We start from the raw sequence: 12,991 nt of genomic DNA, 5'->3' as shown, positions 1-12,991 counted from the left end.
TTATTCCGAATGGTAATTGGCCCACACTAAGACCATGCTACACATGTTACCCTGTATTTGCACAGACAAATTTTGTCGGTCTTAAAGGTACTAGTGGACTCCTACTTTGTTCTATTGCTTCAGACCAACACGGCTGCCCACCTGGATCTATGCTATTTGCAAATGCATAAATGGCCTTCAAGACAGGGGTGGGAGCAATCCTGCTGCCCGGCTCTGTGTTCACTATATTTTGCTTTGCTGCAGGTATCCTCTGTGCAGTGTGGGCCAGTATAATTTCTAATCCACCAAGCCAAATGTTGTCCCTCAGTAATTCTATGGCACCTTATCAGAGCTCACTAAGTATCCTCATTTGTTGCTTCCACGGGAACGCCCCCCCCCCCACACCAGAAAGCTGTTAAATATGGGCTCAGCAAAATGCTGAATGCTAAAGACCCCAGATCCAATCTATTGCCTGGTCAGAGACAATACCGTACCAAATGGACCACAAGTCCTGTTCAGTACAAGGCAACGTCATAGGTTCCCCTGGTGGAGAACACAGGAACTCAAAAGTTACTTATTTTTTTTGTTTATGCTATGTACAGTCCACCTTTCTCACTTGGACTCCAGGTGGATTAAACAGAGTGAATCAAAATAATCAACACAATGAGATATTCAATAAACAATGCAATAGGATTAGGGTTATAAAACCAACCAGAAGTCTAAAAACTGAACTGCAGCAAAGCATAAATATTAATAGGACTCATTAAATGATGCAAAATTCCAGAGTGGGATCCTAGTTTCAACACTCTATACCCAGGAGTACAGACCACAGTCCCTAATAATTTTTCTAAGTGACTTTGTGAATCATTTAGTACAGTGCAACTCTACGGCCTCCATAGAAAAGTCCTGTGGAAAACCACTGAGAGTGGGAGCCTTCCTGACCTCCTCAGGCAGGCCGTTCCACAAGATGGGGGCCACAACAGAGAAGGCATGTAAATGGGCAGTTATTGTTTTTGCCCATTTGTAGGCTAGCACCTGCAGAAGACCCTGTTCCAATGGTCAAAACTGTTATGGCAGAAGATATTATGCAAGTTTGGTTATAACCTTCCAAAAGGCAAAACAGTTTCCCCACTTCTGAGGTCAGTAACTTTACCTCCTAGCGCATCAACAGTTCCTGAAAGGACTCCAACCACTTCTAAAGGGAGATTATTGCATAACATGAGCAAGGATTATTGGCTCCCTCTCAAAATGGGTAGCCAAACTAATGGCACATGTGCACAGATGCATATGTGCAACACCACCAGAAAGTACCAGCATCCATCCCTGCACCATAGAAATCATACCTGACTGGAAGGTGATCTCACTGAACATCATCCAGGTGTCAGCAAAGTAGAACTGGCATTTAATGGCACTGGCCATGCGATGGAATAGGGGTACCGTGACAAAGCGGGCGCTGGGATTCACATCATCAAGTACCGGCACCGAAGAGATGCCGCTCGGCTCCCATTCATTTCCATCAGAGCGGAACTGGCACTGCACCTCCTTGAAGATCTTCACTCCTTTGGCAAACATGTTGTTGCAGTGAACCTGTGCGGTAGAGAAGGGGAATTTTCTGCTTGACTTGATATTGCCATGTTGTGTGCCTTCCAGGCATTGGAGACTGCACCAGTTGAAGCATCTGACACAGCCAAGTTCTTCTCCTGGCCAGCCAGGCATGTCCCCTGCCTATGCCACACCACATTAGTCTCCATCTCCTGAAGTTGAACTCTATAGCTCTATATATCCACCCAATCTCCCAGTTTTTCCCAACCCTGAGCTGGCATCCCTAGGAGGAACACCGTAGGGGAGGGACAGTGGCTCAGTGGTAGAGCATCTGCTTGGTAAACAGAAAGTCCCAGGTTCAATCCCCGGCATCTCCAATTAAAAAGGGTCCAGGCAAATAGGTGTGAAAAACCTCAGCTTGAGACCCTGGAGAGCCGCTGCCAGTCGGAGTAGACAATACTGACTTTGATGGACCAAAGGTCTGATTCAGTATAAGGCCGCTTCATATGTTCATGTTCAACAGATCCATAAGATCCAACCCCATTTTTGGTTTGACAGAAAGGGGAGGAAGGGAGATAAAGTGGCCTTCAGTAGCAAACTGAAGGAAACACACAGGAACTAGTACTGGTTTCAATGACAAACCTTCATCGTGGTGAAGTTTCTGATCCGGTCAAATTCAAAGATGATTTCCACATTGCCGTTCATGGTGCTCTCATTGCGCCAGCCTATGTAGTCATAACCAGGCCACACGTGGTATTCGTGGGTCTGACTGAAATCATCCAGGCCTGAAACTCCGTCTGTCAGCTGGCCTAACCCTTCTGTCATGCTAGGAAAAGACACAAGAGAAGGAAGCAAAAACCAAGGATGAGGGCCAGTGGCATCTCCCGGAACTCCTGCAAGACTCTCCTTTATCAGCTTTGGCTTCCAGCTGCAGCTTTTTCTTCCCCAACCCTCGGGAATTTTTGCTGTGGGATGCAGGTGGTTACTATGGGGGGGGGGGGGACCTCAAAAGTCCCAGTGATGAATTATTTCTCAAAACAACTTCCTTATATGGAAACAAAACTTCCTTGTACAGGGAATATCAGTTCCTGTCCAGCATGGAAGTGGGGGATTATTTTGGGCACTCGTCTCCTAGAAGGAATGGAAGACAAGGCCTGTTGGGGGTAATCTGGGGCTGTTAGGTGCCTCATGCACTAGGAGCTACTTTAACTTTGTTCAGGCTGCATCTAAAAAAGGTCTGCTTTCATGGGATGAAGCACCCATCATGATCTCCATGCACCCCTACCGCCCATCACCTTTTTATACCTCTATTCCTGCCACCATTTTGGTTTTCCCTCAAACCCCAAGCTTGCAATTCGTTCAATTATCAGATTCCCAGAAAGCAACTTTCTGCAGAACAATAATCTTTTGACTGATGATCACAAGTTACAAAGAGCCCCATGGCACAGAATGTTAAAGCTGCAGTCCTAAGCTCTGCTCACGACCTGAATTTGATCCCGGGTGGAAGCTGGGTTTTCAGGTAGCAGGCTCGAGGTTGACTCAGCCTTCCATCCTTCTGAGGTCGGTAAAATGAGTACCCAGCTTGCCGGGGGGGGGGGGAGTGTAAAATGACTGGGGAAGGCAATGGCAAACCACCCCATTAAAAAGTCTGCCGTGAAAACGTGAAAGTAACGTCACCCCAGAGCCGGAAACAACTGGTGCTTGCACAGGGGAGCTTTCCTTTCCACAAGTTACAGTGAAACTAGATACAATCCATGTACAGTATTGTATGACATGTGTAACTGCATCTTTGTTACATGCTGCTGCTTAGTTGCCCTGAGTCTTGTGAGAGAAGTCTTGTTTGGCCGCTCCCAAGAGAACTTTCCGCTCTCTTTTGCTTTTTAGCAGCTCTTAGACTTGTTGAGGAGCACACAGCAGGGACTGAGCTGAGAGATTTTTCATTTGGGTGTACCTTGCATGGATACTCCTGTTGCCTGAGGAGATTGCAGCTGTTCTAGCATAGGGAATCCAAACTCTAAAAGCCAGATTTTTCCCAGAGGCGGGAGGAGTTCAACTTTCTGAATCCATCTTGGACTACCTGGGTTCAACTGTGTGTGATAGGAGCGCCCCTTGCTCTGGAGAAGGGGGGAAAGGGGCTCAACCCATTCAAATCCTTGAAGGGCTGTGTGGGTTTAATCATTTGGCAAGAGTGCCCCCTAGTGGACCATTGCCTCCTCACAAGATCTGATAATAGAGCTGAAACACAAAGATAGCTTTAATAATGATGAGCCGAAAGTAGTTAATGTGCAAAATGTAACCAGACTTTGCTGCAGTATGTAACCAGACCATACAGCACTGCAGTATGAGAGCAGCTGTTTTGCAAAATAGGTTAGCATCAGACACGATCACTGCAGCCCAGGGTGTGTCATGCTTTAACAAGAATGCAAGAATTCTGAATTTATATTCCTGATGCACAGCGCCTAGTTAATCATAGTGCTGAGGCCAAAATTCATAATTTAGAGGACCCTCTCTTTGATTCCATTGCACACTAGTCTGTTGGAATCAAGGCACGGTGGAAAAATGAGCAATAGCCATACACAGCCTTCATTTATATGTATGAGCCTATACTGTTGGTGTATTTTCTGTTTGCAATGTACCATAGCCATATGTCAGAAATCCCAAAAAGCTTTGTTAGAATTTTACCACCTGGAGGCCAAGTAGCGGGGCAATGAAGATCCTGCCCTCAGAGGCAAGAAGACTTTGTAACACGCAGTTTTGTGAGCATCCACCACTGTCCAGAGTAGAAAGTATGGCCTGTGTGACTCCATCTTGGTTACATGTTGGTGCTTAGTTGCCCTAAGGCTTGTGAGAGAGCAGTGTTCAGCCACTCCCAAAAGAAGTCTCCACTCTCTCATGATGCTTAGCAGCCCTTATCTTCAAAGTCTGGGTTGTTCCTTCCCACCACTGGACACCAGGTGCAAGATGGCCTGGTTCGTCCAAATGTTTGGCATAGCTTAATTATGTTGGAAGTGGAGGACTGTACACTGTCTCCTGCCTCAAGACTTTAAAAATGGCACCATAAACTTAGATAGAGAGGTCAGGACACACAGAGCAGTCTTTCCTTTCTGATACTATCCCTTTGAAGCAGAATGCTATTCTCAGGGACAAAACTTCTTTCCTTCCAGCTTTAACACCTCTCTTGCACACACTGCTTTCTCTCCACCTTGGCAACATGGATGCAGGATGTATTCTTGCATCCTCATCCACACTAGGCAGATAGATTAGGTTTCTATTCTATCTCAGAATTTTCTATCTAGGATGGAATTCTGTATAATAAACTCCTCTTATTAGTTTTAAGCTTAAAGGAGGCTCCACACAACTTTAGCAGCACACATCCAAACCTGAGAAGCTTCTGCTATGTGGTAAGCATTGTGCATTCTGCTATGGTTTTCTGGCTATACCAGACCAGAGAATATAACAAATCAATGATTACTTGACCGGTAGCCAGCATTCAGAGTATAAAATGCCTAGATTTAGCCATAGAAGTCATAAAATAAAATAAAAAAATAAAATAAATAATTTCCTTGGGATTTTTTTCAAACTTTGAACAAGTGTACATTTGGTTCTTCTTTGGATATGTGTTGAGTAAGTCTCATGTTATCCCAATAACTGCACAGCTGAACTAGTGATTTAAATTCCACATTTACCCAGGTACCGGTCCCCAATTTTATGAAGTGAAAATGCTCTTTCTTACAAACATATGCACCATGAACATGCAGGATGTACATGTGATCACCGCAACATACAAATAGGGATATTCACTTGGGGTATGTGATTATGATGTTTCTGTTGGTGTGTGTGTGCATGTGTTGTGACACAAATGACTCTAGCTATGAAATATACAATAGAAAGAAACTGCAAAAAGTTGCTTAAAGGTCAAGAGTTTCTGGAAAATAATTACATCCTCTTTATGTTTACTAGTTTAATTTGAAAATATGGCATTCTCCCAAAACTTCCATATGGCCTGCTTTTTTTCACTCTGAAACATTCTCCTGTCCATCTATCCCACCTTGTCTACCACTCACAGCTCTCCCTTCACTACAGGATACTGGAGAACCTACCTGTAACCAAAAGCTCCATCGTAGACTGAATCATTGAGGTAAATCACAGTGCCACCAGGAAGAACCAACTGCTGCCCAGCTGGAGCGCTGTATGAAACCAACCCATCTGTTAAGGGATAGAACAGGGGTTACTCTTGCTCTGTTGCCAGGCTGGAAGCCCTTTGATCACACACAACACTACAACTAGAGTTGCCACCTCTGGGTTGGGGAAATGCCTGGAGATCTGGGAGGTGGAGCCTGAGGAAGATGAGTTCTAGGGAGAGACCACGGCAAGGTACAATAGCTATAGACTCCACCCTCCAAAGCAGCCATTTTCTCCAAGGGAACCGAACTCTGTAGTCTGGAGATCAACTGTAATAGTGAGAGATCTCTGGGTACAATCTGGAGATCAGCAACCTAACTGCAATACACTGGTCCTCCTGATGATGGGAACACAAATATGAGAAGGGATTGGCCTATACACAGCCCGTTGGGAGGCTGGGAACCTACACCCCTCCAGGGTGTTGGAAAAACCAGATGCAATGTCTCTGTGCCTCAGCCTCCAAGAAGCAAGTGACCAGAGAGTTGCAGACAGATAGATAGAACAGAACACCTGTTTTGTATGTTCCTTGGTATCTCCAGCTACAGGATCTCATACAGCAGGTGCTGGGAAAGACCTTGGAGAGTCACTGCCAGTCAAACCTGGCAGTACTGAACTAGATGTACCAATGATCCAACTCAATATAAGGATCTTCCTGTTTATTCTTCTGTCACTGAACCCTTTGATGTGCAGATTGCTACTCTTAGGGGAAACAACTCCCTTCCATCTCCTTCCTTCTCTTCCTGCATGCACGCAAAGACGGAGGCCATGTTCTCCATCTTCGGCACCATGGATGCAGAGTACCTATCTGCATCACTAAATAGACAGAATCTGTCCCTTTCTGCACTTTCGCTATACTGCACTATCTAGTACATATTTCCTAAATAAATCAGTTCCTATTTTATTTTATACTGAGTAGGGGCTCTGTGTAGCTTTGTAGTCTTATTACAAGCATAGGATGCTCAAAGGAACTCTGCTGGTTCTGAGCCTAGTGCACTCTGCTAACTTTGGCAAGGGATCTGGCTTAACATACCTGCTCTCCCAACACACGGCCAGGAAAATTAGGACCATTAGATCATGTAACAGCAGGAATTCTAGCAGGCTCTGTAATCAATCCTTATTCCATCCCTGGCTTTGTTGCAGATGTAGCATGGTCTGTGCCTCACAACTGACTTCTGCCATGAACTTACTATGCCTGCGTCCACATGGTGATGATTCTCCATTTTGTGTTCATTGCTACTGCAAATGCAGAAGTATGTGCACTGGCAACAGAACATCCACACGGGCACTCTCTGTGCACTTTTCTCTATCTACCATTTCCCCTACTGTGCCACCAGAGGGCTTTTGGAGGGGTTTTTTTTTATATATTATATGGCACTACGTGCACTGCTCACTGTACACCATTTCATTGTCTGATGAAGTATGCATGCATACAAAAGCTTATAGCCTGAATAAAACTTTGTTGGTCTTAAAGGTGCTATTAGACTAACGTTGGGTGTTTTTACACTGGCAGTTTGTGACTCTCTATCACTGCATTGGAAATTCACCTTTTACATTACCTAACGTTCTCACAACTGTCTTGCATCGTTGCTGCCCGAAGCATCTACATTTGTTTCAATGAGATAAGTTTCCGAGCTGCTTCTGCAATGTTTTTCTCCACACTAGTTTTGATCTGGTCTTTTCTCTACAGGCATTTCAAACTTGTATTGTAGAAGTTTTCATGCGTTTTAAACGACTCCTCCAAAAGCCACCACAAGGTGCAGTAATTTGCATGAGAACTGACAGCACTTGAAATTTTTACATATCATTGCTTACCTCATCTAGTAATTTAAATTTGTATTGTTTTTGCAGTGTTGACACGATTTCCAAGCAATCATATACATTTAACTAAGCACTGGTATTCTGGCTGCCCTCTGATCAGAGACCTCCCCCCCCCCCGGCCCCAAAATTAAAATGCTTAAATGTAAAAGGAAAATAATTAAAGCGGAACAGTGGCAGGCGATTTGAAGACTCTAAAACTCTGGATCAAACTGAATGTAAAAACACCCTTTGTCACAATACTTCAGACCAACATGGCTACCCACTTGGATGACACTACAGGGTTGTACATCAATATCATTTCCTGATTCTTTAAAGAGGACTCATGTGTCAGAGTTCCCATCAGCAGCATGATGAGCTCTTATTCATGAATGCTTATAAATGTTAATCTATGAAATACCAAGGCTCACACATACATGTATGGAATTTTTCAGGTGCATTGCTCACTTTCAAAAAAAAAATCAAAGCACTGCACCCAGTTAGCTTCTTTTTCAAACTTGCAGAGCCATTTTTTCTCCCTGAGCTCAGTCTTGGATAGGAAAAGTATGTTTGGACTAAAAGACATGAGAGCACTTTGTGAGTGGCTTAAAGGAGCTAAAACTGGTATATTTGCCTTCTGTGTGGATTGTCCTGTTGGGTCACAGCTAATGGACCATGGTACTTACCCAACCAGACACAACCATAGAGCTCTACCCGGAGGCAGACATTTGTGGAGTGGTCAGTCACAGGGATAAACCGAATAAATCGGCCAATTATAGGTGGCTCCAAGTCTTTGAGGACAATGTCATAAGGGTTGGTGTTTCCATCAACCACCTGTGGTAAAAAAAACACACCATGATCAGAGGGAAAGCTTGCAGGCAGAAAGCAGATGTGCCAGAAGTCTCCTTAAAATGATGTGGTAGTGTTCAGATTGTATTCTTCTCTTGGTGGAAGAAAAAGAAGATGATGACGACAACGATGAAGACGACGACGATGATGATATTGGATTTATATCCCACCCTGCACTCTGAATCTCAGAGCAGTCACAATCTCCTTAACCACAGACACCCTGTGAGGTAGGTGGGGCTGAGAGAGCTTTTACAGCAGCTGCTCTTTCAAGGACAACTCCTGCAAGAGCTATAGCTAACCCAAGACCGTTCCAGCAGGTGCAAGTGGAGGAGTGGGGAATCAAACCCATTTCTCCCAGATAAGAGTCCACACACCTAACCACTACACCAAACTGGCCAACTCAGTTTGATACATGTGTAGGATTTTTTCCAATTAGCAATCAACTTACTTCAGCTATAGGTTTAATCTCACCTCCATGTGCCCAATTTACTCCTGTTTTTCCTGGCATTCAATCCACGAGCACTGAAATCAGTTTAGGCACAGTTCTTCCCTCCCCCTGCATGTTCATTGTGGAGTCAGTTTATTTTCTTCCACAAGTGCCTTAAATAATCAAGATTTCCAAGGGAGGGTACTGTCATCATCAATGGTAGTGTCATAGCACACACACCCTTTTAATTTTGGGGGCATACTTATATCGATATAATGGATGGATTTTTTAAAAAGTGAAAATGAACATGTTCTTATCATCAAAAAGTGGGCTGGAGGTGAGTGGGACAAAGAAAACCAAATTAAACAGTACATACAATAAAAAGGCAACTCAAAACTGGCATCCAGAAAAAGATTGGGATAAAAGTCATCTCAAAAGAAAGGGGAGGGGGGAGGAGACAAAAGAAAAAAAAAACTAAAGGCACAAAACTGCATGTAGAAATCAGCAAAAATTGCTGCTTAGCGTTATGAGCCTCCCCCTGGAGCTTTTAATGGTACCTCTCTGGAGTAACACTCCTGCATTGCTCTTACCTGCTTTCCATGCCTGTTCCGCCAGGTGATCCAGCGGGCGCCATCCCGGCTGTAATTAATTTTGTACATTGGAGCAAACTCATTGCCATGGCCTCCTGCATGGCGGCCTTGGGTCCCCACCAGCGTGATAAAGTGCAGGGCATGCAAATCAATCTCCAGGAACTCCTTGAGGTCATCTGGTTCCACAGGGATCTCAGGGCACCAAGCGCCATCTCCTTCTTCAGAACCCAGCCTGGAGAAATACAGAGGAGACAGGTCAGTGAATATGGCTGGTCTAGCTCGTTATTCTAGAGCTGGAGGAGATCTCTTCCCAAGGCTCCAGGCACAAGCCTGCTTTGCCTCATTCTTCCAGGCTTTGAAGAGTTGAGCTACAACTCTCACTGCCATTGGCCCTTTTGCTTTACACAGCATTATTTAGTGATTGACAGGGTTGTTTTTTTTAAGAAAAAGTCCAGCAGGAACTTATTTGCATATTAGGCTTCACCAGGGGTGGAATTCTAGCAGAAGCTCCTTTGCATATTAGGTCACACACCCCTGATGTAGCCAATCCTCTAAGAGCTTACAAAAAAGAGCCTTATAACCTCTTGGAGGATTGGCTACATCAGGGGATGTAGCCTAATAGGCAAAGGAGCTCCTGCTAGAATTCCACCCCTGAGCCACACACCCTGATGCCGAGCCAGCTGGATCTGCATTCCTGCTTAAAAACAAAACAAAATCTGGTGATAGACCAGTGATTTCCAACATGGTGATTACAAATACCATGCTAGCACCCAAACATTTCCTGGTGCTCACTTGCTTAGTTTGCAAAACACTTCTTCCCCAAAGCAAAGATCCATTCTTGGCTTTCCTCCAAGTTATTGGAACAGGAAATACTGTAGAAGAGCTGATGAGAAACTAGTTTGGGGTCTTCAGGGAGGACCCATTCAGAAATGACTGCACCCATCATGGGAAGCTGCTTGGCTTGAAACCGCCCAACATTTTATTATTGTTCCCTGTGGCTGACATTTTGTGTCTGATCCCATGGCAGTTATTTTGTGGGGGTGTCCACTATCCTTTCTCAGATTTTTGTAAGTGCTTCTTTACTGGTCATTTTTAATGTATTTGTGCTCAAAGGTTTAATCTGTCCCTCTAGCTCCACCAGAGAGCACCTATCACTGCACATACTGTGTATGCTTAAGTCTCTACCAGGGATCACTAGTCTTATTGATCCAGTATGCACTTTTGAAATACTGAAAATAGTTATTATTTGCTTCAGTTAGTGGTTGCCACCACAAAATGGCAGTCAACAACAAAATGGCTGGAGCCAATCACAGAAGGTTTGGAGATTCCGAGTCAAGGTTTGCAGAAAATTTGAAGCTAGGGCCAACTGCAGAAAGTCTGGAGATTCCAAAATATGATAGAGGCAACCCTGTCTGGATGGATACATAAAAGTGATGACTCTGGGCTCTCTGAAGTATCTGCTATTCCAATGAGATGGTAGAAAGCCAAGACTAGCTTTTTCCTTTGGGGGAAAAAAGAAATTTGTGCCAGGAAATATTTAAATTTATTTAGGTAATTGTTTAGCATGGGACACTGGTCTGGTAAAAGAGGAAAATATAAATATGGAATATGAGAAATTATAAAGAAATCACTTGTATCTGATATTTCCACCCTAGATCACAAGAGAAACTGAGAGCAGAACTACGTTATATATACCGTAATTCTATGATTGCTTTTCCATATTGTCCTGAAATTATCTTGCCCAGAATTTGTTGCACCTTCTACAGGCCAGCAGAAAATTTCAGTACTATTATATGCGGACAACATGGTTTAATTTTTCTAGCTGAAATCAGATTAAAAAGGCTTCTATACAATCTAGTGCATCCAATTCTCACCTTCCATATTTAGCAGCTGTGGATTCAGACCACTGGCTAGAAGCAGAAATATCCTCATCAGGTATATGTCCACCTGACATGCCCAGTGGATAGCGGCAGACAGCTGCAGAGAAAGAGAAGACAAATGTACATAATTTACCCAGTACTGGATTTTAACAATTTTTTTCATCAACAGTGCTTTGTGCATTGAGAGCAGAACAGATCCACAGATTCCAATCCATAGCTTTTAAAATCAAAGTGACAAGTGATCATACCAATAAGCCACAAATGAAACCCTTTTTCTATTCATTTGTTGTTGCATAGCCTCTCATCTGTGCATAATTAATTTTGCCATGAGTAGACATATCCCTTATTTCTTTATCCCAGGCTATGGGGAATGTTTCAGAAAGATCTTGAGGCATCTTCTCTCTTCAGACATGAGTCATAAATCATAAGCTGGAATGCTCTTGGGTCAGCCATAGCTCTCGCAAGAGTTGCCCTTGAAAGGGCAACTTCTGTGAAAGCTCTCTCAGCCCCACCCGCCTCACAGGGTGTCTGTTGTGGGGGAGGAAGATAAAGAAGATTGTAAACTGCTCTGAGACTCTGAGATCTGGAGTGGAGGACAGGATATAAATCCAACATCATCATCATCTTCATCTTCTTCTTATGGAAGACAGTGCAGCGTGGATCCCTGAGCACAGGAACTAGTTCTCTGCAACTGAGATTACCCATGGTGCTGTCTTCCATAGATTCAGACCACTGGTCTACCAAGGTAAATGTCTGTCTATTTTGACTGGCAGTAGCTTTCCAGGATCTCAGGTGTCATTTCATGTCATGTTCTACCTGATCTTTTTTCAGCTGGAGATGCCAGTACAAAACGCCAACTTCTTTGCAGAAGAAGAAATTGAGTGACAGGAAACCCACTGTCAGACACTATTTCATTAGGGTCTAGGGTCTCAGACTTGCAACAGGAATTTCTTCAGCACAATATATCAAGATTCTGAGATGATGGATCAAGCACTAAGTATGCATGCACATAGTAAGTACCTAGGCATGTATGCAAAGCACACCATCTTTTACTGAGCAATGAGGCCTATTTCAACTGATTAGTGTGGCTACAGGGGAAAATGAGTTGGTGGGGATATAAGGAATATGCCTAGTCATGAATGATCATGCCATAACCCATAGAATATGGCTACTAATGCAGAGTCTGGAAATTCCCATAGGGATCTTGTAAGCAACTTTGATTAAGCAATCACCCTCAAGTGGCACACCTGATTAAAGAATGATTATTTATTATTATTATTATTAATTTCATTTATATCCCGCCCTCCCCCACCTCGGCAGGCTCAGGGCGGCTAACAACATTTTATAAAAACATACAGTAATAAATAGAGCCTTAGATTTACAATATAAAACATAAAGCTTAATAACATTAAAACCAGTCTAATAAATGCAGTTATACAGCGGTATAGGTCTTTAGACCGCGTTGGCGGATCCTTAATTACCGATCCTTTTTAGCAGTCCGAGTGTGCAAGTTTAAAAAGGGTGGTCTTGCAGGCCCTGCGGAACTGATCAAGGCTCCGCAGGGCCCGCACCTCCTCGGGGAGTCGGTTCCATAGGGTAGGGGCCGCGATCGAAAAGGCCCGTGCTCTAATATTCTGGTGTTTAATCTCCTTCGGCCCGGGGATGGTCATTAGGTTTTTCCCGGCTGACCTCAGTGCTCTCTGGGGTTCATATGGGGAAAGACGGTCCCTCAGGTAGGCAGGTCCTCG

General features: G+C 43.9%; 1 protein-coding gene across 1 annotated transcript in view; it reads right to left on the bottom strand.

Annotated features, from left to right (window-relative positions):
• DDR2 (discoidin domain receptor tyrosine kinase 2) overlaps positions 1-12,991 on the bottom strand; it is a 61,505-nt gene that overhangs the window by 21,147 nt on the left and 27,367 nt on the right. Inside the window, exons 3-8 of the mRNA XM_060232442.1 lie at positions 11,238-11,340; positions 9,364-9,595; positions 8,184-8,331; positions 5,622-5,727; positions 2,164-2,347; positions 1,323-1,566 (exon numbers count right to left, since the gene is read on the bottom strand). Coding sequence (XP_060088425.1) covers positions 1,323-1,566; positions 2,164-2,347; positions 5,622-5,727; positions 8,184-8,331; positions 9,364-9,595; positions 11,238-11,340 — 1,017 coding nt within the window. The remainder of the gene's footprint in view (positions 1-1,322; positions 1,567-2,163; positions 2,348-5,621; positions 5,728-8,183; positions 8,332-9,363; positions 9,596-11,237; positions 11,341-12,991) is intronic.

The sequence above is a fragment of the Heteronotia binoei genome, chromosome 2 (assembly GCF_032191835.1).
Source record: "Heteronotia binoei isolate CCM8104 ecotype False Entrance Well chromosome 2, APGP_CSIRO_Hbin_v1, whole genome shotgun sequence".
In the NCBI taxonomy this organism is placed as follows: domain Eukaryota; kingdom Metazoa; phylum Chordata; class Lepidosauria; order Squamata; family Gekkonidae; genus Heteronotia; species Heteronotia binoei.
Note: the sequence above shows the minus strand (reverse complement) of the source record. Positions and strands in the feature narration are given on the sequence as shown.